The following is a 26,078-nucleotide window of genomic DNA, read 5'->3' on the forward strand; positions in this document are numbered from 1 at the left end:
AACAGGATATCCGCTCCCAAATTGATGTAAGCCGTATATGATCAGGAGGAGAGAGGATGGGAAAACTCGACTGGTGATAACAAGATTTGCATTAAGATCGACCAAAGAAAAGGTTTGGAAATGCGCGAAGAATTCGGAATTCCTCAAAATAAAGAAGTTAATATTTCGGCGAAGATTTGACCACGAAAGACAAAGATACTCGCACTAAACTGTGGCCACAGATTGAAGAGGCGCGGAAGCAAGGGCCTTCTTCGTCGGAGCCAGAGCCATCATTGAGGGTAAAGAAATACAAATGTTTTGAGCTCTGATGCGATCTAAAAGTGAAGTTGCCTATGGATTTTTGTTGAGAAGTTCAGTTGTATTCTAAATACATTTAGTGGTGTGCTGTTATATTTAATGTTACCCTCTTTGTTACATTTAGAACTCAAGGTTTTCTTTTTTCTTTTTAGTTTACTTGTTCTATTGTTCAATTTGTCTTTGTCATTTTATTCACTTAATGTGAGGGGTATACGAGAACAGACTAAGAGTAAAGCTGTATTTTTATTTTGTAAAACTGTCAAGGCAGATTTTTATTTTCTACAAGAAACACAAGCTTCAGATTTTAATTTCTGGAAAAATCATGGGGAGACAATATCTGGATGGCTTATGGAAAGAGTAAATCTGCTGGCGCTGCCATATTAAAGGGCTCCTTTCAGGGAAAAATCCTTAAAAATGTTGTTCATGATTCAGGAAGGTGGGTTATTCTAGTTATTGAATTTATGGAGAATTTTTTTCATTTTGGGTAATATATATGGTCATAATAATAGTCATAGAAACACACACCTTTTTGCAGAATTTGATGAACAAATAAATGTCTTATTGAATTCCTTCATCAACGCTAAATTAATTTTGGGGGGTGACTGGAACTGCATAAGTGACCCCATCAAAGACTGTCAAGCTCAATGATCCTTAGGAAGCAAATATGGAGAGTTTAATAATCTATGTATGCATTTGAACTGTTGTGACTTATGGAGACTTAAAAATTCAAATCCAGTTCACTTGGAATAACAAAAAAATGATCTAAGAGATCCAGGATTGACTTCTGGCTTATTTCAAATGAGTTGCTAGACAATGTGGAAGAAACCAAAATAGAGCCCTCCGTTTTTTCTGATCATAATTTGATTACTTTAGTACTATGTGGGGGTCAATCAATAAAATATAAACCAAATTATTGGAAATTAAATAATACACTTTTGAGTGATAGAATCTTCAAAGAAAAAGCCAAAAAAAATGATAAAAGAAAATTTGATAGAAGCAAAAAAAGACAAAATATATGGCAAACATTGGGAATATACAAAATTTCAGATCCGTAATATGGCCATTGAAAGGGCTAAAGAATTATCTAAGGAAAAAAGAATGAGACAAGATAAAATACTCAAGGGAATAATTTCAATCTATGGAAAAAATGAGCAATCACAAGCTGACATCAATATTTTATTTGAATTACAAGCTGAATTGGACAATATCTATCAAAATTTGGCACAAGGAGCCTTTATTCGTTCTAGGCGAAAATGGATAGCATGGTGAAAGGAATACGAAGTATTATCATAATTTAGAAAAAAGAAATGTTAGTGTTAACAGTATATATAAACTCAAAATGAATGATCAGATCTCTGAAGACCCCTCAAAAAATTCTAATTTTGTGGAAGATTCGCTAGTTAATACCACTAACAAGGCTCAAAATAGCCCCACACTAACACAGTAACATAATGAGGGTCGCTACATGCAAACCGAATCATTGAGAACTTTGTAAGTGTACAGACAGTTTCTCTGTACACAGATACATGCTGTGGTTCGACTGGTCGAGACTGTTTTTCAAAGATGGCTCCTGCCTGTATACGCGAAGTGGACTGTCTTTACAAAATATCTTCTTATTAAACTGTCTGTACACTTACAAAGTTCTCAATGCTTCGTTTTGCATGTAGGGACCCTCATTATACTACTGTGTTAGTGTGGGGCTATTTTGAGCCTTGTTAGTGGTATTAACTAGCGATTTTTATTTTTCATTACTCTATGCCCTATATATTAGCGTTATAAGCTAAACAGTTTTTAGAGATAAAACTCTTTACATTCGGTTATCATGAAAACAAATCTCAGAGAACAGTTGACTAGGTACCAATGTGTTATTAGACCAAAGGTTCATTTTGCGCCGGAGTTCTCCTAAGTGTGCCATATGCATCAGACGTTCAGCCAGCGGTCCGTGGGCATGACGTCTGAGACTGAGACAAGCTAAAACAAAGCATAAGTAGCTAGCTACTTGGCTGTTGGTTAACACTATCCAAGTAGTTTAAAGGGCACTTGACTTGAACAGAGCCGCTCGGCCCCAATTCTGGAGTTTTTTTTTTGCTCCTCAGCTCTTGGCCTCATGGGCTACACTTCAAGATCTCAGCGGCGACAGATCATACAAGTATTGTTCACACTGTTTCATGGATACATGCTGTGTATTTAGGAAGGCTATCTCAAACTTCTGACACTCCTATTTGCATTCTATAGGAATTTTCGGATGTGGCCCCTCCTAAAACTGCAAATCCCGCCTACTCCATAAGAAGAAGAAAAAAACAATCAGAGCCCAAATGCATTTTTCACATTTATTAGTCTTTTCAAAATAACTTGTGCCATTTGGTTGCTGCATGAAAAATGTTATATCAAATAATTTATTTTTATTGATCCCAAGATATCTCCGTACCATTGCAATACTGGATATTAAAAATATATTTACAGTTGTGATATGAGAATACAAAAGTATCTACAATAATACTATATACATTTTTGATAAATCCTTGTAGGCAGGTGTAGGACACTTTGACCACTGGAGGGCGCTAATACTGCAGTTTACATAACTTCCTCTCAGAAGCAGTAGCTTGTTAAAAAAAAGTGTAAATCCCATCTGTACTGATCAAACACCTCAATCCACATTTAAATTCATTATCCATGACCAAAGCAAAATATTAGGAAACAATTTCATACATTATTTTACCATTTAAGTCTTAAAAACTCTAATAAATAGGTCACACATCACATTAAAATACTGGCACTGGCAAAAAACAAGAAAGAAAAAAAAGGAATTAGAAAGATGCCACCTGGAGGAAAAACATCTTCTAAACAATGTGTTGGTATGGGACTTGCCTGCCTGCAAATCTGAGCTTTGTGAACCACACCTGTAATTTCAAATGTTTTCCCCTCATGCGCTCAAGCTCGTCGTGGGCCACAGAGTGAGTGCAGCCTTGAAGCCAGTGTTGCCTGAAGCCCATCCAGTGCATCTGGATCCAGTGCAGTGCTGCAGTCAGAACCCAGCAGCAGCTCCTCAAACTGCTCACAGTCCAGAAGATCGACCATGTTCTGCAGGAAAAAGCCTTCGCAGAACACTGCCAGCCCCACTGCCTCACTCACCTGCTCAACAACACACAGATGACATCAGAAGAATGAACGCTGAAACAATGCATATGCTCAGGTAAGCTGTATGTACATACTTTGGAAGTCTGGTAGACGCTCACAGCGTTGATGAGATTTATTCTCTCTGAGCAGAGGATTTCGCAGTGTCTCTTCAAAACTGGAAGCTGGAATGAGTGTGCCACGGGCAGAAGCTGTACAGGATATGACATAATGCATCTCAGCTTAACTTGACATGTTTTATTCTCGTTTTTAATGTCAAGTCTTTACATTTAATTACAGAAATGTATTTAAACAGGACTGTATTGTATATGTGCTGCATGACATGTTTTTCTTACCTCCAGCAAATCAGACACAGACACGTCTAAACATTCTGTTCCTCCACAGTACAGATGTGCCATCATCATCTGAAATAACCATTTAGAAATCATTTTACATGTCATATGTTTGTCTTGTGTATGTTTAGGCCAAGGTTTATTAGTTACCTGGAACGTGCTGTATTTTATGTCAGTGACTTCAATGGCCATGTGGTCTGTTGTGCCATTGCTCCGGCAGAGGCCCAGCAAGTCTCTGAACCTTAAATGAAATTACAGCATAACAATCACATAACTGATTATAAGGCATGTAACATCTAACATTACCATGTAACATCAGTTTGAGAATTACCTCTGTGAAGCAGACATGAGCAGAACTCTGTGGGCATAAAACGGCCTTCCCTCCACCACAAATATCACATCAGACATCTCAGCGTTATTCAGAAAATGAGCATCTGCGAGGGTGACACAGTACTTATTAATAGTACACAGTACATATATGATATCATATTATTGATGCTGAGCTGCATACAGTGAGATGTTACTGGTACTTGTATTACAGCATGGAAGAGTCCAAAAAGTTTTTTGTTTTTTTTTATAAAGAAATTATACTTATTTAAATATATCAAAAGTGACAGTAACGTGACTTAAATAGTTTGCTTTTTTTATTATTCATCAAAGAATCCTAAAAAAAAAAATTATGGTTTCCACAAAAATATTAAGCAGCACAACTCTTTTCAACATTGATAATAAGAAGAAATCAGCATATTAGAATATTTTCTGAAGGATCATGTGACACTGAAGACTGGAGTAATGATGCTGAAAATACAGCTTTGCCATCACAGGAAAACATTACACTGTTATTGTAATAAAATACAGTTAACTTATAATAATATTTAATAATATTATATTTTTTTCCATAATAGTGTATGATCATATAAATGCAGCCTTGGTGAGCATAAGAGATTTCTTTCAAAAATAAAAATCGGTAAAACTTTAGTTAAGTTTTCTCAATTCTCACTATTAACTAGTTGCTTTTTATCATGCATAAATCTATTCTACATCTCCTAATCCTACCCAATACCTAAACTTAACAACTACCTTACTAACTATTAATAAGCAGTAATTAGGAGTTTATTGAGGCAAAAGTCATAGTTAATAAGTTAGTTAATAGTGAGAATTGGACCCATATCTAAAGTGAGCAAAAAAATCATACCCACCCAAAACTTTTGAACGATAGTGTAGGTGTAAGTAAAGTATGGTGTGTGGTGATCTACATTACCCAGCTGAGCTGTAGGTGTGTCCTTCACTGCCAGAATAGATGGGACGGCTGTAGAGCAAACACAGTGGCTAAAGATGACTGCCAGCTGCTTACGGATGTCCTTACTCTGAATTGAATGAAAAGAACATAAGGACAAACGTAAAAAAGTCTAATTTAAAATACAATATTTCACTTGACTGATAATTCTTGAAATGTAGCATCACACTTTTAACATACATATGATGTTTTGATGATTGTTATGTCAGGGTTACCTTGCTAGTTTTGATAATGGAGAAGAGGAGTGGAAGACCCTCTGAGAGCAGCTCCTCGCAGTATTTTTCTTCCCCAATAGTGGTGAAGTCTTTAAGGAGAGAAAGCATGAGTTCAGTCCTGGACTGGAACTGGGCACTGCGCACGGACTCCAGCCACACATGCAGCTTCCACGGCACTCCTGAGAGAGAACAACAAGCTTGTTCAAACTCTTTAAACATTGAACATCTGTTTACTCATTCTAAATGTGTTTATACACTAACCGTTCGTTAGTTTGGGGTCTGTATGTCTTTATGTTTTTGAAAGACGTCTCTTATGCTCACCAAGACTGCATTTATTTGATCAACAATACAGTAAAAACAGTAATATTTCATATTTTAAACACCAGTGTAGAGCTGCAGGCCATACAATTTAATTTATTTAATTTCACTAGGCAGAATCATCAAACATTTTAAATAGATTGCAGCAATTAACATTTGTCAGAACCTCTAGTAAATGAAATGTCATTTTGTTTAGTGTGTCTATTCAGAATCGTTGGAGAATCGTGATCTCTGTTTGAAACCAAAAAATTGTGATTCTCAATTTATCCAGAATCATGCAGATCTTACTGAATAAAAGTAGTAATTTCTTTAAAAAATTAATGAATTAATAAAACAAACAAAAAAACTAGTAGTGTTTATATCAGGGGTTGAGAAAACATGATTCTACTTAAGTAAAATCACAAATATTACTTTTAAAACTACTGGTGTGGTACTTCTGCTATAATGGTGACAAAGCTGCTTGTTTTGGTTATCTTAAAATATGCTGAGGCCCCCTGGTGGGCCCCGGCCCTATGAGTGCCTAGAAAATTGCAGGTTAATCTAACCAATGGTTGCTGCATGCCAAAAATCTCTCACTGTTTATGCATCTCTAATTCAATCTGTTGTCCATTTTCTTTGATTTATTGTAAATGAGTCAGATGTGTACCCAGTGCCCTGAGCTCCATGGTGACGTCCAGGTATCCGTGCTCAGCGCTGTGCAGACTGGCTTCCTGCAGGGCTCTGATGCGGGCCTTACACAGCCGCGGAGAACAGACAGACTTTGCTTTTGCTCCGTCCTCTATTCCCTGCTTCTCCTGCTCCTCTACTCCCTCTGCCAGGATCTCCTCCAGAGAAAGAACGTCCTCCTGCAGCCGCTGAGGCTGACTCAACAGCTTCCTCAACACGTTCCTAGGGGGAAATACAATATTCAATACATACGTTTTTATTGAAATCGCACCACTGATCTTGATCAGTGTGTGTGTTTGTGAGGGGTCAGTACCTGTGTCCATGCGCTGCAGCATGACTGAAGCAGTTCATGCCCTCATAGAGTGATGATGTCAGATGCACCCGCAGCATGGGGTCAGCGCCGCGGGACAACAGCAAACTCACCATCTCATAGTTCCCTGAAAACGTGCACACACACACACACACAATTAAAACTGTTTCTAATTAAGCATGACGAGGTTAGTAAGATTTTAAAATGTTTTTGAATAAAGACTCTAATGCTGATTTCTCAAAAACACAGAAAAAGCAGTTATATTGTGAAATATTATCACAATTGAAAAGAACTTTTCTGTTTTAATATATTTAAAAATGTAATTTATTCATGTGATGACAGAACTGAATTTTCAGCAGTCTTCAGTCTTACATGATCCTTCAGAGATTATTTTAATATGCCGATTTACTGCTCAAGAAACATTTCTTTGTATTATCAATGTTGAATACAGTTGTGCTGCTAAATATTTTTGTAACAACTGTAATTTATTTTTTTCAGGATTATTTGATGTATATATATATATATATATATAAAGTTCATTAGAACTGCAATAATTTGAAATAGAAATATTTTGTAATACTATAAAAGCGTTAATTTCCTTCAAAAACTGATCATAAGCTTTTGAATAGTAGTAGTATTATTTACACTACAAATAGCTTCTGCTATAGTTTTCCTTATTGGGAGTACATTCAAACATAACTCTTTAAAAGAAAACATGATAAGGATGACTTTGCGCTGATTTCTCCCACCTGCGGCAGATGCCAGCTGGAGGGGTGTTTCTGCTGAGCTGTGGTGGCTATTTCTCAGGGCTGTGCCCTCCACATCTGCTCCCACATCTAACAAGAGCTGGAAGTGCAAACAAAGTACATTTAACATGATAGCCCTCCAATGTTAACATATACTATTTTCTAGTATACTATAGATCTGAACATAAAACATGCCTTCTTTTGTAAGTCATTTTTAAAATGTACATTAATAACATACACTATTATTAAATGACTACATACAGTAACAGGATTGTACATGTAACTAGTGTGCATGTTCACCTGTACTACAGATATGTGTCCATGCAGCACTGCAAAGGTGAGGGCCACCCAACTGCGGCTCTCAGGATGGACAGAGGGATGTTTTGATGAACAGTTGGGCACCTGAAAAGAAGAAAAAGTGTGTGTGTGAGAGAGAGAGAGAGAGAGAGAGTATTATGTATTGGTAAACAACCAAAATTCTACTGCATACGTGTGAGTTCACAGAGTGTTACATTACTGCAAACCAACCATCCATTCAAGAAAGTTAACCTGAAATGAGCCCACCTGTAACATATAGATCAAGGGTGTTCAATCTTGCTTGTTCCTGAAGGGCCAATATCTTAAAGAGTTTAGCTTCAATCCTAATTAAACTATAGTAATCAGAGCCTTCAGGATTAATACACACTTCCAGGCAAGTGTGTTGGGGAAGGACATTGGCCTTCTGGGAGCAGGAATGGATGGCCCGTTATAGATACATCAACACTATCTCACGACCAATTCGTACGAGTGAGTAAAAGGTGGCTAATTCGTACGACCTCACTCGTACGAATTCGTACCATTTGTCTAAACCCCAGTGATGGGTAGGTTTAGGGTCGGTAGGTCATTCATACAAATTGGGCAACTCGTAAAATATGTACGATTTAGCAAAAATCGTATGAGTGAGGTCGTATGAATTTGTACGCATTAGCCTCCTCGTAAACTTCGTATGAATTGCCGTGAGATCGGATTGGATACATGGGTAAAAAAGATTTAATGCGACTGAACGTGCATTGTGTCATTACCGCTATATCCAAGTTTGCCCCAGCATCAATGAGCATGTGTACCAGCGCCTCATCCCCTGCTGAACAGGCGTACATCAGTGGAGTCATGCCCTACATACCCACACAGAAAGAGTTAAACATAAAAAAACATGGAGTCAAGTATACGGCTTTCCAACCTGGGGGAAAAAAAAAAGAAATTCAGAAGTTTAGTCTTTATGGGTTCACCTGGTCATCCATTGTGTTCACCCCATCTGGGCCCAGAAGCTGGATAGCTTGGCCAATCAGATCAGTGCGGCCAGAGTTGAGCATGCGAAAGCCAAGATCCAGATTAAACTTGTCTGTGGCAGCCTTTGAATCTAGACGTTTAAAGGAGGTGAAACAGCACTCTGGCCTGAGAAAAAGAAGGAGAGAGTGTGAATTTGGAGCTAATTACATTAAAAGTAACATTACATACAAAAAAAATAGAGAGCCAAAGTACAAAGTTAACTGGGTAAATACAGATAATTAAACATGTTTGCTGCGGTATGTGTATATATTAAACCCTTCACCTTAATTTTGCCAGCACTACTGTATGCTCTTACATTTAAGCAACAGGAACATCTTACTTGAGCTGTCGAGGTTCACAGTCCAGTCCAGGGAGAAGCTGTCGGGCAGTCTGTCTCACATCATCACTGTCCACTAACAGGCTCCGTCGATGCTCCGCATGGACCATAGCGACTCGCATCCACTCCATCAGAGGAGGAAGAAGAGGAAATGGCCTGAGAGAGACATGGCATTACTCAGTTATTTACCAACATCTGTCACTTCACCCCTCTGTCTTTCTCCTTTCCAAAATGCACACACACACACAAACACGCTTAAACCCAGCAACTTTTAGGGGAGATCAACAGTGGCACAAAACTGTATCAGAGAGAAAAGGACAGTGTAATTACAAATGCTGCTGATTTGGCTCGCCACAGCCTCTTTCAATCCTGTCATTTATTACCACAAACAAGCCTTAATCACAATCTGAATAACAACATCTGCCATCTTCAACAGACACAGTCTCGCTGCAATTCAAATCAGTGTGATATTACAGAACAAATCCTCTATGGTTTCCTTCTTCTAGTATCTGTGCCAGGAGTGCTGTGATTCTGAAGCATGCTCACAACCATAACTGTCCACCTGCTAAACACATTAGTATTCATTATCTGACGTGAATGCAGAGCAAGGTTTCCACACAGAGTGAAGCCACTCATCTTACTAGAACAGACCTGAAGGTGAAATTCTAAGTATGTCTATAATCTATAGGGAAAAAGCTAATTTCAAAGAAAATATAAATACTGATAGAAAACCAGAAGAGGAATGGACAAATGAGTCTACAAGAAATGCACTTAAAATAGTCAAGGACGGCTAATTCATTATGCTTGCATAGAAATCTAATATACACTACCTTTCAAAGGTTTGGGGTCAATAAGTTTTTTTTTATGTTTTTGAAAGAAATGCTCAAAGCTGCATAAAACATACAGTAAAAATAGTAATAATGTGAAATGTTATTGTTTTTTTAATAATAATTGATATTTTTTAATATATATACTGTATATTACATTTTTATTTAAAATGTAATCCTGTGATGGTAAAGTAATGGTACCTCTGTCTCCTGACTTTGGCTCTTTATGAGCCTTAAACAGGTAAAAGTGGTTTTGGCTCATTGATCTCACCTCTCTTTACTGAGGGCTATTCTGGGTGGCTCAAGGTTGGGGTTCTCCAGTGACTCCATCTGTGGACTGCGTAGGTAGTAATAGAGTGTGTGAAGGGCGTCTGGAGACCAGGAGATGGGCTGCAGGCAGAAAGGACGTCCTGGACTGAGACTGGGACTTGCTGAAACCAAACGCTGCATATGGTGCATTGCACGGGAGACCAAGTCACCTGCAGGACACACACATACATTTGAACTTCAAGCACAAATTCTGTGAAAAGTTTCATATTGTCAAATAGTATCTTAGTATGCAGAAAAAATAAATGCCTTTCAAATGGACCCTGCAATAAATTCCTTAAGATCTGAAAGCAGACTTGCACCAAAATCATAATGCGCTGCTGATGTAGAAAAGCCATCTGTGTTTCCAGTTCAACCCCATAAACTAAAGACAGTTGCTGTGCAGCCAAGTGCAAATATGTCTTCTTTTCTTAAAAAAGTGCTGACAACACACAACAGAAAGCATATTTCAATATAGCAAAATATATCTTCAGACCCATCTGTTTAATGTCCAAATGTGGAAATGGAAGAGGATTCGGATAAACTCAAACGTCTAGGAGCTTTATCCTAAATGACTCTGAGGGACATCAAATCTGCTCTTTTTGCCTCCCAATGCAGAAACACAGACTCAAGCTGCTCCCCAAAGGAGGAGAAGATATGATGAGGACAGACACACTCCTTAAAGTCTGTGTTGACCATTAGACAGACCAGCTTACAGTAAAGTCAGGGGACACTGACATCCATATGTGTAAAGCATCTGTTAGGAAAGAGATGAGACTGAGAGAATACAGCAACAGCGGAGATGCATTATTTTATCCTTGACTGGAAATACTGCTTTTGTACTTAACTATAGGTGGCTAATCTTTAAACAACAGCTAATATGTGAAAGAAATAGACATAATGATCAAGAGGGGTATGGGAAACAATCTAAGCAATCAATCACATTTGGTCTATAAACACTTGTGCACATTAGTTGTTAAACAAAGGGCGCTTTACGATTGCTTGAGTGTCTGCAATCATAAAGCATAAAGAAGGTGCTTTTTACTCCTTTGACCCAAACAGAAGGTGCTCTTGTACCAGCAAAACAACTGCAGGAGTGTTGCTGGTCCCCTAAGGGAGAGCGTGTTTCCCTCTCTGGTGAATGCGGACCCCCTCCCTCATCCTGAACTGCGGTCTGCAACGTAAACAAACTGCCCACAGTTCAGGCGCTCAAACCCCCCCAGGCGGGCCTGCAATGTTGAGTTGTCAGAAGAGCGGCACTTAAAATGTACAGATGTCTCTCTCTGTCTTACAGACATGTAAAAACAATCATGCAAAAATAGCATTTCACTGGACAGTAATAGACTGAGATGAAAAATGGACAACGACGGTGTTTCTACATTAAAGTTTTAACAAGTGCCTTTTGGGTGACCTAATTCTTAAAGAGAACTGCAGTCTTTTACTAGGCTGAGAAAAGCTATTCTTCTTGGTTAGTTCACCCAAAAATGAAAATTCTGTCATAATTTTTCTACCCTCACCATCTTCTGAACACAAATGAAGATATTTTTAATATTATTCAATCCATTTTGTCCATCCGTTGACAGCCCACGCAACCAAATCTTAGTATCGTAAAACCAACCAAAACTAAAAACATATCGTAAAAGTCATCCATTTGAATCAATCAAGTGGTTTAATCCGAGTCTTCTGAAGAGACGCAATCACTTTATATGATGAAAAAATATAATTAAGGCTTGAACCACTCAATTTATATGGATTTCATTTACAGTGTTTTTATTAACTTTTTGAAGCATCAATGTTTTGTTTGCTTATAGGCTTTCAGAAATCTCTTAGGTTTCAATAAAAAATATCAATAATTGGGTTTCAAAGATGAACGAAAGTCTTATACATAAATGATGACCGAACTTTCATTTTTGAGGGAGAATTATCCTATTTTAATTATTTATTGAGAAAAAAAAAAATCAAGAAAGATTTATATTATTGCTTATAATTTCATCATGATAAAAGTGCATTTTAACACGAAGTGCAAAAAGTGTAGTGGAATACACAAATGAATTATTTTATTAAGCCAGTTATTCTTAGTGAACCTAAAACATACTGTAGAGGCAAATGGTTTAGTAAAATACATGAATGAATGGATATTAACCGGTTATATTTAGTGAATCAAAATCACTTCAAATAAATGAGTCTTTAAAAGTTCTAAAAGAACCATTCCTCGAACCGCTGAGTTACCAGATTAGCTTTAGGATCAGACTGAGAACCACAACTGTTAAATTTCTAATGATTTTTATACCTAGTCATATGACAACAATGTAGCATGTATATATATATATATATATTTTTTTTAACTAATAATACACAGTACACTGTCACAGTCCATCAAAAGAACTGAATATGAAGTGAAGGGATTGTAACTTACTGAGTTCCGAGAGGCTGCCCACACAGGTGGCCAGCAGGGCCTGCTCCAGCGTCCTGAGCTCCAGCTGTGCGTAGGCATTCTCTCTGCTCTCCACCGCTGAGTCTGGACCCTTAGCATACGGACTGAAATGGGCAGGCAGAGACAGCTCACCTACACATAAACAGATTCAATGAGATCATCAGAACTCGCAACAACATTGAACAATTCATTAGTATTTGATTCCTTTATCGTATGTGTCTCTAAACATGAATTAATTGCGTCAGTCTTGTACAACTCTCAATTATGGGGGGATGGGGGGAGACAGACTGCCAAGGGAAAGCCAATCGTTTTCATATACAGTATGTGTCTCTGACAGAGATAAGAAGAGGAAGTGTGGTAAGTCATCATTTCCTCTGCTCGGAACATAGCTATTTCTCCTTTCTTTAGTCGTTTGTTCCTCGCTAAATTATTCATGCTGTCTTATTGCTTTTCTAAATGTCTCTAAGTGTTCATTCTATTCCTGTAGATTTTTTTTTCTGATGAATTATTAATTATAATTTACAATAATTGGTGGCATGATGTTTCAGCCAAATCTAAAGCCTGGAGCACAGTGCACCACTGTACGATTTTGGCCACAATTTGGCCATCTGAGACAAATTTTGAGAAATCTAAATATTTCTCAGACCCTAGGCAAAAATATGTAGTCTTTGATTAATAGTTTGACATGTTCGCCGACACCAGATTAATGATCAAATTTGACCTCTGATGAAATTCTGCCAGTGATAGTTTTTAGGCACTGTTCTGCAGTGTGGCTTCTCCTACTACGACCATAATATCAAAAACCATAAGGAGCACACAACCCGATGACGGCATTAGAGCAACAACAACAAACCACCACTAGATTCAAACACATCGTCTCCATTTTTTCTGAGATCATACAGTGTGACGTGGCTTACAGCTGTGATCAGGTTCGTACAGTCTGACAAGAAACAATCTGAAAGCAAATACTATTATAAATCATGCAGTGTCCAGCTGATTTAACACTGGCACATTGGCCGTCATCCTGAATACCATATATGGCTCCCAACAGAAGGGTGATATATTTCTTCTCACCACAGCATAAGTATAGCTTATATAGATTATCAGTCCCTACAGAGTTATCTTTTTTTTCTTTCTTAAATGCAGAGTTGATACATTTCCAATGTTTCAGAAACAAAGTGCAAGTTGATAGTCAGTAAAACTAATGAGCGGATCATATGTTTGGCAGCTGATTTATCAAACTCAAATACAGGATATGTGCTTGCTTGGCTTTTGATTTGATTTGAAATCCATGCCTTACCCCTGGATCTCTCTTTCACTGGGTATCAGAAAGGGATCAAATGAGGGATTTGTACGTGGATTTGGTTTCTTCTTCAAGCTAAACGATAAACCATTCGTGAGGTACAGTATACACATTCATCTGTGCCACGATGTCTCAAAATATCTCTCCAGATGTTGAATTCCTGATCTATTTGAGCTATTTTTATAACATTGCTCTTAAATAGTATTTATCTTACAGCTATTTGGTTGAACAAACTCATTGTATAGCCACTCAATGTGCAGTTGAGTGAACCATGGCCTCGCTTGACCACTGCCAATGTTTTGTTTATGCTACAGCAGCAGATTCTCAGCTTAGTGTGCTACCACTGCCCACTGAACACAAAAGAGTGATCTTCAGAGCAGAGCATAGCAGTTTTTTTGTCTGAATGATATTCAAAGATATACTGTGGATCTCATGAACAGAATCTGCATATTTATGCATTTAATAATTGTATAATTAAATACCATCAAGTGTTAAAATAAAAAAACAGAACTGTGTGGGTGGCATATATGTCACTGTTTCCAAATAATAATTATGCTGCACAACGTTTTCAACATTGATGATAATGCTAAATGTTTCTTCAGCACCAAATCAGCATATGATGATTTTGAAGGTTCATATGACACAGGCTTTGCCATAACAGAAATAAACATTTTAATATTTGATTGCTATATGATATGATATATGATTGCTATATGATATGATATATGATATATGATGCATTTTGGAATGTAAACTCCTCCAAACCTATTGTTGGATTCTGTACCTTTTGGCTCAATTTGCTTGTTTTTAAATGCAATGTATTATGTACTCTCATACAGGGCTTTCTTAAGACTGTTTGTTTAACTAGTAGACTGTTTGTTCACCGACTAGCAGATGTGGAAATATGAAATATGTTTTTGCACATACTGTAATAGTCAGAATATAACTCTGTCTATAACCACATACACATGCCCCCTGAACTGAGGCAGTTTGGTCTAGTTAAGGTCATTTTACATGTGCTACAGATCATAGTTATTAGTTAATATAGTGCAGCTGAAAATACAGAAATATGTCTTTATGGAGACCCCAAATCTAAAGCAGGTCTGCATGTGTAGGAGCTGCGTAGCTGTCTGGCCTGGCCTCTACTGCCAAATGGGTTTGTATATGGGTACGGGTGAGCCACAGGGTGTGTGTTGCAGCTGGTCAGGCTGTGGACCCACAGACCCAAACCCCTCTATCCAGAACACACCCATTCCCTTTCCCACAGCTGGCCGTGTCTATACTGGCAGCCTTGAGGCTATGACATGCGTCATAGGCAGCCCCACGCTCCCACAGACACATATACGCACACATACACTCTCATCTGCTACCATCATTGTGGACTGAGGAAGAGGGGAATGTGTGTGCACTGCCATTATGTGGAGAGAAATTGAGCTCACACACACCACTGATGGGAGACTGGGAGATCCATACGAGTGTGATAGGCCTGACCAGGAGTTACACTGCCAATGAAAGAGAGAAGGAGAGAGAGAAGCCAGGAAGAGACATGGTTATGGGGTTATGTGGCAGCAAACACACTTAAAATGAGATGAGCAGCAACATTTACTGAAGTGATTCCAATCTTGACCTCTACTAATGTGTTCATGTGTATACTGTAGAAATCCATCATAAAACCCGAAAGATTTCAGCTAAATAATAAGGCATCTTCTTTTAAAACTCTATCAGACACATCTAATATTTTTAGTTTTATGACTAATATTATAGTTTTATGACTGAAAATGCATTATGTTGTGAAACAAAAAGCTTGTTGTCAGGGTGCCAGACTGTTAAGGGCTTCCGCTGGAAACAGATGCGTATGACAAAAACACTGAGGTCTGAGTAACAGAGAACTGTTTTGATTTTGTTTTTTAATCTTTTAAGATCTAAGAGATTTTAAAAAAAGAGCACACAATGATATAAACCCAATAAATCAACAATTACAGTATTTTATATAATGTCCAATTACCAATAAATGACCACATTTTAAATGTATGCTTTGCAGTATTTTGTCGAAATAAAATCAAAATCAAATCAAAAGGTAACATTTTTCAATTAAGGTTAAATTAGTAAACATTAGTTTCATTAGTTACAACTACATTAGTTAACATTAAACTAAAAATGGAAATACTTCTAAAGCATTTAATACTCTTAGTTGTTAATTTCAACATTTACTAATACATTATTGAAATCAAAAGTTGTATCTGTTAATATTATTTAAAACATGAGCTAACATGAACTAACAATGAACATTTGTATTATTATTAATTAACGTTATCAAAGGTTAATAAATACTGTAAGTCCTACCAATAGTTCATCATAGCATTATAATTTATGGTAATTCATTTTGAGTTTGCTTAAGCGTTTCTTTGTGTTATATGATGAAAATTTTAAATAAAAACAGTTGGAAATGAGCATGCATTAAATCCAATCCAAACATAAATCCAATATTGACTAATACAAATAAATTAAATAAATCTTTAACATCATCCATAGTTACTTGAAAGTACAATTTGCTTTAGTCCATTGCTCTGAAATGTGTTAAAATGACAATAAACCTGGCTTTGATAACATTCAGACTGTTCTATATTAAGAACTAATATCCATTTGTTTAAGAACTGGTTAGTTCTTTAGTTCAGAAGTGTTCGTCACCAGAGAACAAATCCCTTTAGAAAGTGCTGAAAGAAACCTTTCAATTGCAAACCCAAATGCAACCACACTAATTTACTTAAATACGAGTGATCAACTTATTTTCCTTGCCTGATTTTGCCCAGGTAATATGGTGTGAACACAGTGGTCCAGTCACACGCTACCACAACACCACCATTCTACACAGGGCACAATGGCACAAGTGTGCTGAAGAGCCAGAGTCAATCAGCCCTTGTGTAACTAGGTGCTGTGCTGGAAGTGCCTGTAGATTGAGGACATGGAGCGTTGACTGCTATCTCTAAGCGGTAAAAGGGGAGGTGCCTTGTTAGTTGTGTGTGACTGCGCACACGGACCATTTCTGCCAAGATTTCCCCTCTCCAGAGGGCAGACCATAGATAATAACAACAACTTCCTGCATCCAGCTCCTTATTTAAGACACAGCCCCCACTCAATGGAAGAGCTTTGGGTTTACAATTCCAGTCAACAGGGAAATACCGTACAAGGTCAAAAGATTTACTTCTTAAACTTGGCCAACTTGTATATGCTGTTTTACTTCTAAAATCACCTAATAAAAGAGTTTGTAAGTAATAAATCCAATATATTTTCAGCATCGTGACATTTTTATTGTAATATTTAATTTAATGTTTATTTCAATTTTAAATGTATGACATATCCAATAAAACAAGAATAAACTTAGCAATATAATTGAAACGGTGGGCTGCTCATAAAGCAGATGGCTTTTCTACTGTGTCAATTGCAACCTAAATGCAACAAAACCTTCTAGGAGAACCTCCTGGAGTTTAACCGTCTTCATAATGATAAACATTATGCAGATCTTGGCAAGGGGTTACTACTCCAGGTGTTTACATACTCAAATGCAATAGGGATAACATGCATCTCACTGCAACATCCCTTATTCAAGTCAGCTTCGAGGAATATAGGGTGATTCTACAATTAGGGGCAATTTTGACTACTTGAAATCTTGAAATTTTTTACAGATGCAATTATTATAAAACATTTGAAAGATTGTACTGAATTGAAAATATAACATTTGTGAAACATAGACATTTCCTGATTCAACACATTTAGTAAATGCATTACAGATTCGGGTATGATTCTCGCTTGGGGTGCGAGAGGTCCTGGGTTCTAATCCCAGACGAGCCCCCAATTTCTGTTACATTCTCTTAGTGTATATGGGATTTGGTCATTGGATGCAATACTCAATTTTTTTTAATTAAAATGAGCATTTTATTTTTTAGAATCATGGATTAGAAAAGAGGACAGAAAAGCTCCACTAACTGAAGTATCACCCATTTATGAATGACCTCTCTGCGATGGACAGACGGGTCACTGATCACAACCTCTCAGTTTAGCCCCATGACACCACTTGCCACCTCAAGCCATAACTAAAACAGAATGACAGCCTGGTCAGTTTCAGAGCGGCCCGTTTGAGAGCTGCAATCTAAAGCCAAGAATTCACTCTGAAGCCTCATTCTTGAGAAAGATGGAAAAAGCAGAACAACAGTAACTACTATACAGGATCTCCATCTGCCCGCTTCTCTCACCCATAAACCCCTAAGCCAGTTTCCATGGAGGCAGTAATTTCAATTGCAAAGTATTTTTGTAGCAGTTTTTCAAAACATGTCATGGCTCTAGAGTGGATTTCCTGATCTGGGGTTGAACGGAGGACAAAATCTCTTTCTGATGATAGCTTAATTACTTACAGACTATTCAGTGAGCCTTTGCAGACTAAAGGGGTTATCACTGAGTAGGATTTTAATGTAATTTAGCTTGTCAGACTGCAATATTAATCAAAGTTGGAGGGTTTGGTAAGTATGGGATAAGTTGAGGAGAGACAGCATTACAACATTAATCATCCAGAGCTAATCCATAAAACATGATGGGTGTCAAGACTGAAGGCTAACAGATACTGCTAAATAAATGTAATTGCTGTGATGACAAACACTTGATTAACTTGCACTCTGTGGTGAAGAAACTGCATACATCACTCAAGGAACACCATGTGGATGCTTAATTATCCCCTATTAACCCTTTGAAATGACTTTTCAACAAGGTGTTGATTACATCACATTTAATTCAGTTTTACAAAAGATCCTCAGCAAAGATCATTATTTTCACACAGTCTAACAGAAATGGTAATATTCAAACAATAATCCCCTGAAACAGAGGCTGACATTTATTTGACACCTACTTAAATGGTCAAAGTCGGAACAAAGAGGTGTAGAGTAACTCAAGATGGACTGTATTCATAAAATGACTGATTAGTAGTGAGTTTTTATGGGCTGTCAGGAGGTATGAAGAACATATGGTGTTCCCCAGTGTATACTCACTCAGTGCATTTTCTGTGCTTTATGAAAAGCTCCAAGGTACCTTCTTTGAACATTAACAATGTGTAAAACCCCTAGTTTTTACATTTGGATTAATGAGGTGGTACAGGGAATATTTTCTTTCAATTACAAGCTCTTTATGTGAGTCTTAAGTGATTAGATCTTTGTTGTAACAAAACAATGAAGCTGCCCCATAAAATATTTTATGTTGTATCATAAAATGCTACACTCCTACATGCATTAAGCTCTCATTTGATGTTAATTAAACCACAATTGTTTCCTCTCTTAATTCAAATCAATATAAAGGTGCATTTTGTGCACTTGATGAACATACCTGCTTATTGTTTGTTTTTTTCACGTCAAACGTTTTTTCTCTGTACAGTCTAAATGATTCCCGTTCACACGCATATACGCTGAAACGACTTAAAATGCAGTATTATGCATGCCAGACAAGTAACTGGCAATGTCACTGTGTAAAGAAAGACGACGCGTCGCGCACAAACGCCGTGCCTATATAGACTACACACGTAATACGCATGTACATGCAGTCACCGTTTTCACAGATTCAGGTTTTTGAAGTATCCACGGAGATGATAACGGTATCGCTTTCAAAACCTGTTTTCAAAAACTTGCACTGAAATACTTCAAAGTTTGCATTCTCAGCCCACCAAAAGGCCGTTGTCGTTTAAATTAACGGCCAGAGCGCATTAAAGGTTCTCTAAGCGATCCTGGGTGACGTCACTTCTTGTTGACGTTCGAACTATTGTCAAACAAAACGGAGGCTAGCTAGACCCTCCCTCCTCCTCATCCGCACACTAACCCCCCAAACCACACCCCCAAACCCTTCTTGTCGGTCATTGGCTGGAACAGTTTGTTATGTTTTGGGGAGCGGGTCGCTGCAGTTTGTTTTTGGTGCTGTTTGTGAAGCATGGGCTGTCTACAGAGATCGCGTTTCTTTACAGTGTGTTCAGGGGACAGGCAGCCAGCGGATAGTGAGGAGATGTTTGCTGTATGTGACAAAAAATGTTTTGGCCTAAAAAACACATGACATCGCTTAGAGCACCTTTAAATGTTTTCTGTTTTCAGTTTCAAAACAGTGTTGTGTAAGCAGCCCCTAAGTTAATAACTAATGTTTTTTATAAAAGAAATGAATCAATTAAAAACTTACTTAAGCTAGACAATGACTTTCTTCTAGAGCTGCTGTACAGCCAAAACTATCTTTGTTGCATTCATTTCCTAGTATCGCAGTAAAGCTGCTTTGAAACAATCTGTATTGTAAAAAGCGCTATATGTATGAAGGCATCTTGACTTTTAAACAGAATTAGATTTCACAAATCAGGACAGTTCACCTACAATGGAAATCATTTACTCACCCTTATGCTGTATATGACTTTATTTCTTTATTTATTTTGGGGAACATAATTTTTTTTTTTTTTTTGAGCAACCTGATCTCATGAAAGAGAAAAAAGGATAAGCATGAAGGTCCATCCCTAACTCCAAAAGCTAACCATCAATGGGGTGTAACTTAGCAGATCATATGAGATTACTGTATGAATTCATACGAATTAGCCATCAATTTGGCAAAATGTAAAATAGTTTCAATGTTGATTTTGAGAATTTTTTTTTGCCTATACAAATGGAAGTCAATCAAAATGGCTTAGTTATCAACATTATTTAAAAAAAAAAAATCATATTTTATGTCATAATATAGGTTTGGAAAAACATGAGTAAATTAAGACAGCATTTACATATTTGGGTGAACTTTTACTTTTACATCTGTACACAAATGTGTTTGAATATTGATGATTCTAAAGTCACTGCAGTGCAACTTCCATTACTGGCCACCCTGAATTTAGACCAAGTAACACCTCTTTGGAACAGATGCTAATGGGTCCAGGCAGGCATGCTGGGGAGTTGAGGAAGGTCAACTCGCACACAGAGCAGCTGTCATTGCATGCTCCAGAAAGGCACCTTCTTCTCTCCTTATAGAAAGCATTTGTCCACTCTAGGTGCTCTAGGGCTCAAGTGAGACCCTCAAAACGATGTTTATAATAGCACTTATTGACTGCATGTGTAAACACAGAGCACAGACCTCATGTGAAATACTAGCTTCTCTGTAGCAACTTCAGTCCATCTAGCGAACACAAAAAGGTGAGACCTCTCTTTTACAGAAGTTTTACTTCCCAGAGGACATTTCTGACTTTTGAGAAAGTCTTAGCAAAGTAGAGTTTATAATTATCAGCCTCCTAAACACACTCTCTGGCTTGAAATGACCATGGCTGGGAAATGCTCTAATTTCTGCGGTTTGTCGTCAAGCTCAAAGAAACTGGGCTGTGTGGGCGGAAAGTTTTATGAGGATAATTAACCAATGATGATTACAAGGCTCCACACACAGACCAGAACTCAACACCCCATTCAGTGGGACTGCTCTCACGGTGTGGAGAGCCAATCTGATGTGAACTGTGTCTCACCTGCATCCCCTCATTTGACCAGCTCTTTTATGTCCTGTCTGTCATTAAAGCCAAGTGGGGACCTCAATTAAATCAGACTATTTATTCAAGGGCTCAATCGCTTTCCTTTTAGAAGACTAACATCGTGTTTCCGGTTGACATCTTGCATGGCTGAGTCATAATGGCCATTATTAGCTTGTTTATTGTAAAGGCTTTTCTGTGACTGCAGTTGACCTCCACCTAAAATTATGGTGATAAAATTATCAAATAGATAAAGGGTTCTTTTAGTAAACTATTTTTAAACTACATAAGTTGTTCATGGAAGCAATAATTAATTATACATGTGTTGGCCATTTATGCAATATTATCTGCTGTGCTCTCTCATTCTGAAGAGATGCTTGTTTATAAAAAAAAAAAAAAAAAAAAAAAATCCCCCCTGGTGGGTTGTATATATTTTCAGCTGGGATTTTCCCTATGGCCTGCCACAACACTGTTGTAATTATTATTATTTTTTTAAACCAACAAACCATTCTGCTACGCTGACCTAATAATATATTGAAAAGGCAAACAATTTATGAGAACTCAAATTCTGTATTAAATGGAAACCTGGCAACCTACAACATTAATGCATCATAATTCAGTCTTCTGATGCCATCTGCTCAAGGCACTTTGTGTGGACAAATGCATAGAGGCCAAAGAACAAGACCACAGTAGCTTTCACGACAGAAAATGGGCCTTTTTTCTGTCATTTAAGCTGTGCGGCACTAAACAGTTCCAGATGTGGCTCTGCTCAGTATGTGAGACAAGAGTGTTTGACATGAAAGCCTATGGCAGACTTCTCTCATTTGACAAGTCTCTACCAAGTAAAAAAAAAAAAAAAAAGGCCTATTTGTGGTTCTCAAACATTTGATTTCCAGGATGAACAAAAGTCAAAATTGACTAACAGTGAGCGTATGCAAATAATATTTTATCATTATATTTCTATGTGTTGAGTGTGCTTTAGACTGCTGAGTTTCTAAGCCTCAGTATCATGCAGGTCAGCTGTATTTCAGTATAAGTGAGCAAAACAAGTTAACCAGCCATGGGTGATTGAGCACGAGTGCACTGTCACATCAATCACGCTGAGTGTGTACCTGTGAATCAGATTAATACATTTCTAAGCCCATGCCTCCATAGGGGGTGTTTGCACTACACCTAGGGTGCAAAATAAAAAACACTCATGGAAAGATGTTAATAGGTACCACATTCAGAAGCACAAAGTGAAGTAGGAGTTGATATATCCTACCTAATAGTATGTAGTTTGTGTGCTGCTGTTGGGCTTAATGGCAGCTTGATGGTTTCTATTTCATTCCCACGGGATATCAATAAACTCTTACTTACTTTTATCCCTGAAAGGCATGCAAATGAACCCATCCTTTCCTCTCTTGTCTTAAAAAGGCTGCCCTGTCACAGAGATGATCAACAGACTGATTTAAACCAGAGGGAGAGTGTGCGATGGCTTTCCATTCTTTTCACTCTGGCTCTCATTTGTTCCTGCTTATTTTCCACAGCTATACATGGCTTAGAGCAGAACAATGGCCTTTTTGTTCATTTCTGAAAATGTGTTTGACCAGTGGGATGTACAGCCACAGCCAAACCCTATTTATAATGCAGAAGCTACCATTTTACCAGCAAGTTGTAAACTGTGGAAGTGAGTGAAATCCACACAGGTAGCAAATCAAGTCTGAAACCTTAAACGTTTGTCCATGATTCAATCAGTATTATGTACAGTATTATAGTATTACAAGGACATTGTGTACTCACGGGATTAATAAGCCATCACTTGTGCCAAAAGAGGGCAAATATAATTTTCTTGTATTCACATTTCACACCAAAGGCAGCGCATCACTGGGCCTTGAGTTGTCATGCATAATGATCAGACTTGTGGTGAGACTCGCTTTTCTGACATTTGTTTACACATAATTATGCAGAGCTGTGCGCATCCCTCTTTGAGACAAGATGAAAGTGGAAAAGATAATTAGTATTTCCACTGAGACCAAGATCAAGGTGCCTCTCAAAGACTCCGAATCTAATAAAATAAGACATTTGTCAAATATCAAAATCAAAGAACACATGCAAACAAAATAATAACTAATAATTTTGCTGCATTTTACCATATAGAGCTTGTTACATTACAAAATGCAATTATGTTGCAGAGCCAAATTGGTGTTCCCTATTATAGATACAGTTGTGCTCAAAGGTTTACACACCCCTTGCAGAATCTGCAAAAAGTTAATTATTTTAACAAAATAAGAGGGATCATACAAAATGCATGATATTTTTATTTAGTACTGTCCTGAATAAGATATTTAACATAAAAATGTTTACATATAGTCCACAAGACAAAAAGAAATAGCTGAATTTATACAAATGACCCCATTTGAAAGATCACATACCCTTGATTCTTACTGTCTGTCGTTACCTGGATGATTCACGACTGGGACCAAGAAAAGCCATAACACACACACACACACACACACACACACACACACACACACACACACACACAAAAACATTCGTGGTTCATCCACATAACGACACACAGTATTAAGAATCAAAAGTATGTAATTGTTTTAATCGGGTCATTTTTATAAATTCAGCTATTTATTTATTTTTGTCTTGTGGACTAAACATCTTTTATGTAAAATATCTTGTATGTAAACTTTTGAGCACGACTGTATTGTAAATACTTAGGTTATAGCATGTACTATAACAATTTTATTAATTTTAACAGAATAAGAAATTAAAAGTGCTCTATAAGTAGTTAATTGTAACAAATTAAACACACTAAAATGTCTATGAATTTTGAATGCACTCTTGTTTTGTATTGTTCAAATTGCAAAATGAGGACTAGCAAGTGTGTAAATTCACATTCTGGTGGTAGTTAGTCCTTAGCAACTTTTATTAAGAACTCAGTTTGTGGCATGATGACTATGAACAACAGTAATTTATGCATAACCTAAAGGGCTCAAAAATACTACTTTACGACTGCGAGGTGTTAACTACTTTAATATTTGATTAATTTGTCTTACCATTGGCGTTCTTCCCGCAGATGAGATGTTCGTAGTTTTGCACGAGACCAAATATATCCGCGTCATTGCTGACTGCAGCCTCGAGCGCATCAGCCGTAACTGGTGAGATGTTGGTTCCGCTCCGCGCCACTGCCAGGACACGAAGCCCAATTTCCTCCACTAGATTTTCAATGCACGCGGTCAAACAGATGGACGCGTACTCATGAATGCGCACTGAGATGCGAGTGTCCACCATCCACCGGAAAAAGCGTCCAACAGACAAACTCAGTGTGCAGCGGGAAGACTTGCTCTTACGCAGAACCTCTCCAGCACTCATACTGTACAATGAGATGGCTCGGACCGCGGCCGAGACGCAGCTTTCCGCCAGCGCCCAGCTCATGATCAGTCTCATCGCGCTCTGCACCTCGAACCGCGTGCACCTGCAGTGCACAACACTCAGCCGCTGCGCTTCTCTGGAGATCCGCAATAAAGCTCTGCGCATAAGCACTGACAGACTCCTGACGCTCTCTGGAGTGAAAGACAGTCCCTCTCCAGCAACTTTACGCAGGACCACATCGATCTCTTCATCTGTCCAAGGGAACTCCTCTAATTCTGGTAACCTCGGACATTTGGAGAAGATGTCTTCTGGGTCTTCAGGAAGCACCGTGTTCACTGTGTCCCAGCTGTTGTTCCTGCTGTTGATGGATCCCGTGTTGCTCCACCAGTTTCCCCGCAGTGGAGAACTGATGAGCGCCTGGGAGTTGGACTTGGTGGAAGACAGGCTGTGGGATCTGTAAGAGTCACCGGCTCCATATCCAGAGTCCAGAGTCAAATCCTCCAAAGTCTTCATAGTAGTATTGCTCAAGGCTGCCATATCTTTCTATTTTTTTTAAGTGATTTATTCCACGTTTTTCAATTTATAGTGCTTAAAAGGAGGTGGACTTCCCTTGTTAGTAAACATGCAGCGCAAAGGCACGATCCTTGTCTTAAGTTAACGCACGTCCATCGCCAAGTACGGCTCTTGGTTTAAAGGTCTGCACTCATGGGCAATCCACTGCCACATGAACCCTGCTGCTCAGACAGAAACTTTTAACAGCGAAAAGTTTCGTCCAATCAGCGGACAGCTTTCTCTCAGCCAATCAAACACATGCAGCGCTCCCGGAGTAAAGTGAGGAGATGTTGGTTCTAACTGGGACAAAAATGTTCGGTCATTACTAAAGATTCAGTCTTGGCCTTTGGCTCGTTTTTTATTTTTTTTTATTCTATCTAAACTCAATCTACCACATATGATTGGATTTGATTTGTTTTTCTTAAAAAAAAAAAACGTAAACAACGCAATTTTAAATGCCATTATTTGTATTGGGGAACAAATTGACCCAGTAAGGAATGATTCAGATTATAGAGTTAATAGGCAATAAATAGCAGCTCTCTTAATCAAATTTAGTATGGACCAGAAAGAGGTATACTTTTAGAAAGGTTCCTGCATCTGTTAGATGCACGTGTGTGCCCTCGAGTGGTGGTTAGTAGGACTATGCTGGAATAATATCTGAACAAGACTCATTTTAATGAACTTTATTTATTCTTTAAAATAAGAAATTTTAACAGGGGGAAAAAGTATACCTAAATCCTCAACACAAACAATTTCACAGAAATTATCCCTTCATCAAAACTTGTCTTGATTACTGTATAGGTCTAACACTCTGTATATTTCGACACC

The 26,078-nt window shown here is 37.9% G+C and overlaps 1 protein-coding gene across 1 annotated transcript; it reads right to left on the reverse strand.

The window, feature by feature from the left end:
- Nucleotides 1–2,944: 2,944 nt before the first annotated feature.
- Nucleotides 2,945–25,559, reverse strand: abtb2a (ankyrin repeat and BTB (POZ) domain containing 2a). Its single transcript, XM_056259053.1, has 17 exons — nt 24,383–25,559; nt 12,508–12,657; nt 10,057–10,264; nt 8,962–9,114; nt 8,582–8,747; nt 8,378–8,467; nt 7,617–7,718; nt 7,320–7,416; nt 6,574–6,697; nt 6,241–6,482; nt 5,277–5,455; nt 5,026–5,131; nt 4,096–4,198; nt 3,915–4,005; nt 3,768–3,836; nt 3,510–3,623; nt 2,945–3,429 (listed from the first exon to the last, which is right to left on the reverse strand). The coding sequence occupies exons 1-17, from the start codon at nt 25,233–25,235 to the stop codon at nt 3,229–3,231; spliced, it is 3,048 nt and encodes a 1,015-aa protein (XP_056115028.1). The 5' UTR covers nt 25,236–25,559; the 3' UTR covers nt 2,945–3,228.
- Nucleotides 25,560–26,078: the final 519 nt, after the last annotated feature.

Source organism: Rhinichthys klamathensis, unplaced genomic scaffold (genome assembly GCF_029890125.1).
Source record: "Rhinichthys klamathensis goyatoka isolate OS25496 unplaced genomic scaffold, OSU_Roscu_1.1 h1tg000161l_1, whole genome shotgun sequence".
NCBI classification, from domain to species: Eukaryota; Metazoa; Chordata; class Actinopteri; order Cypriniformes; family Leuciscidae; genus Rhinichthys; species Rhinichthys klamathensis.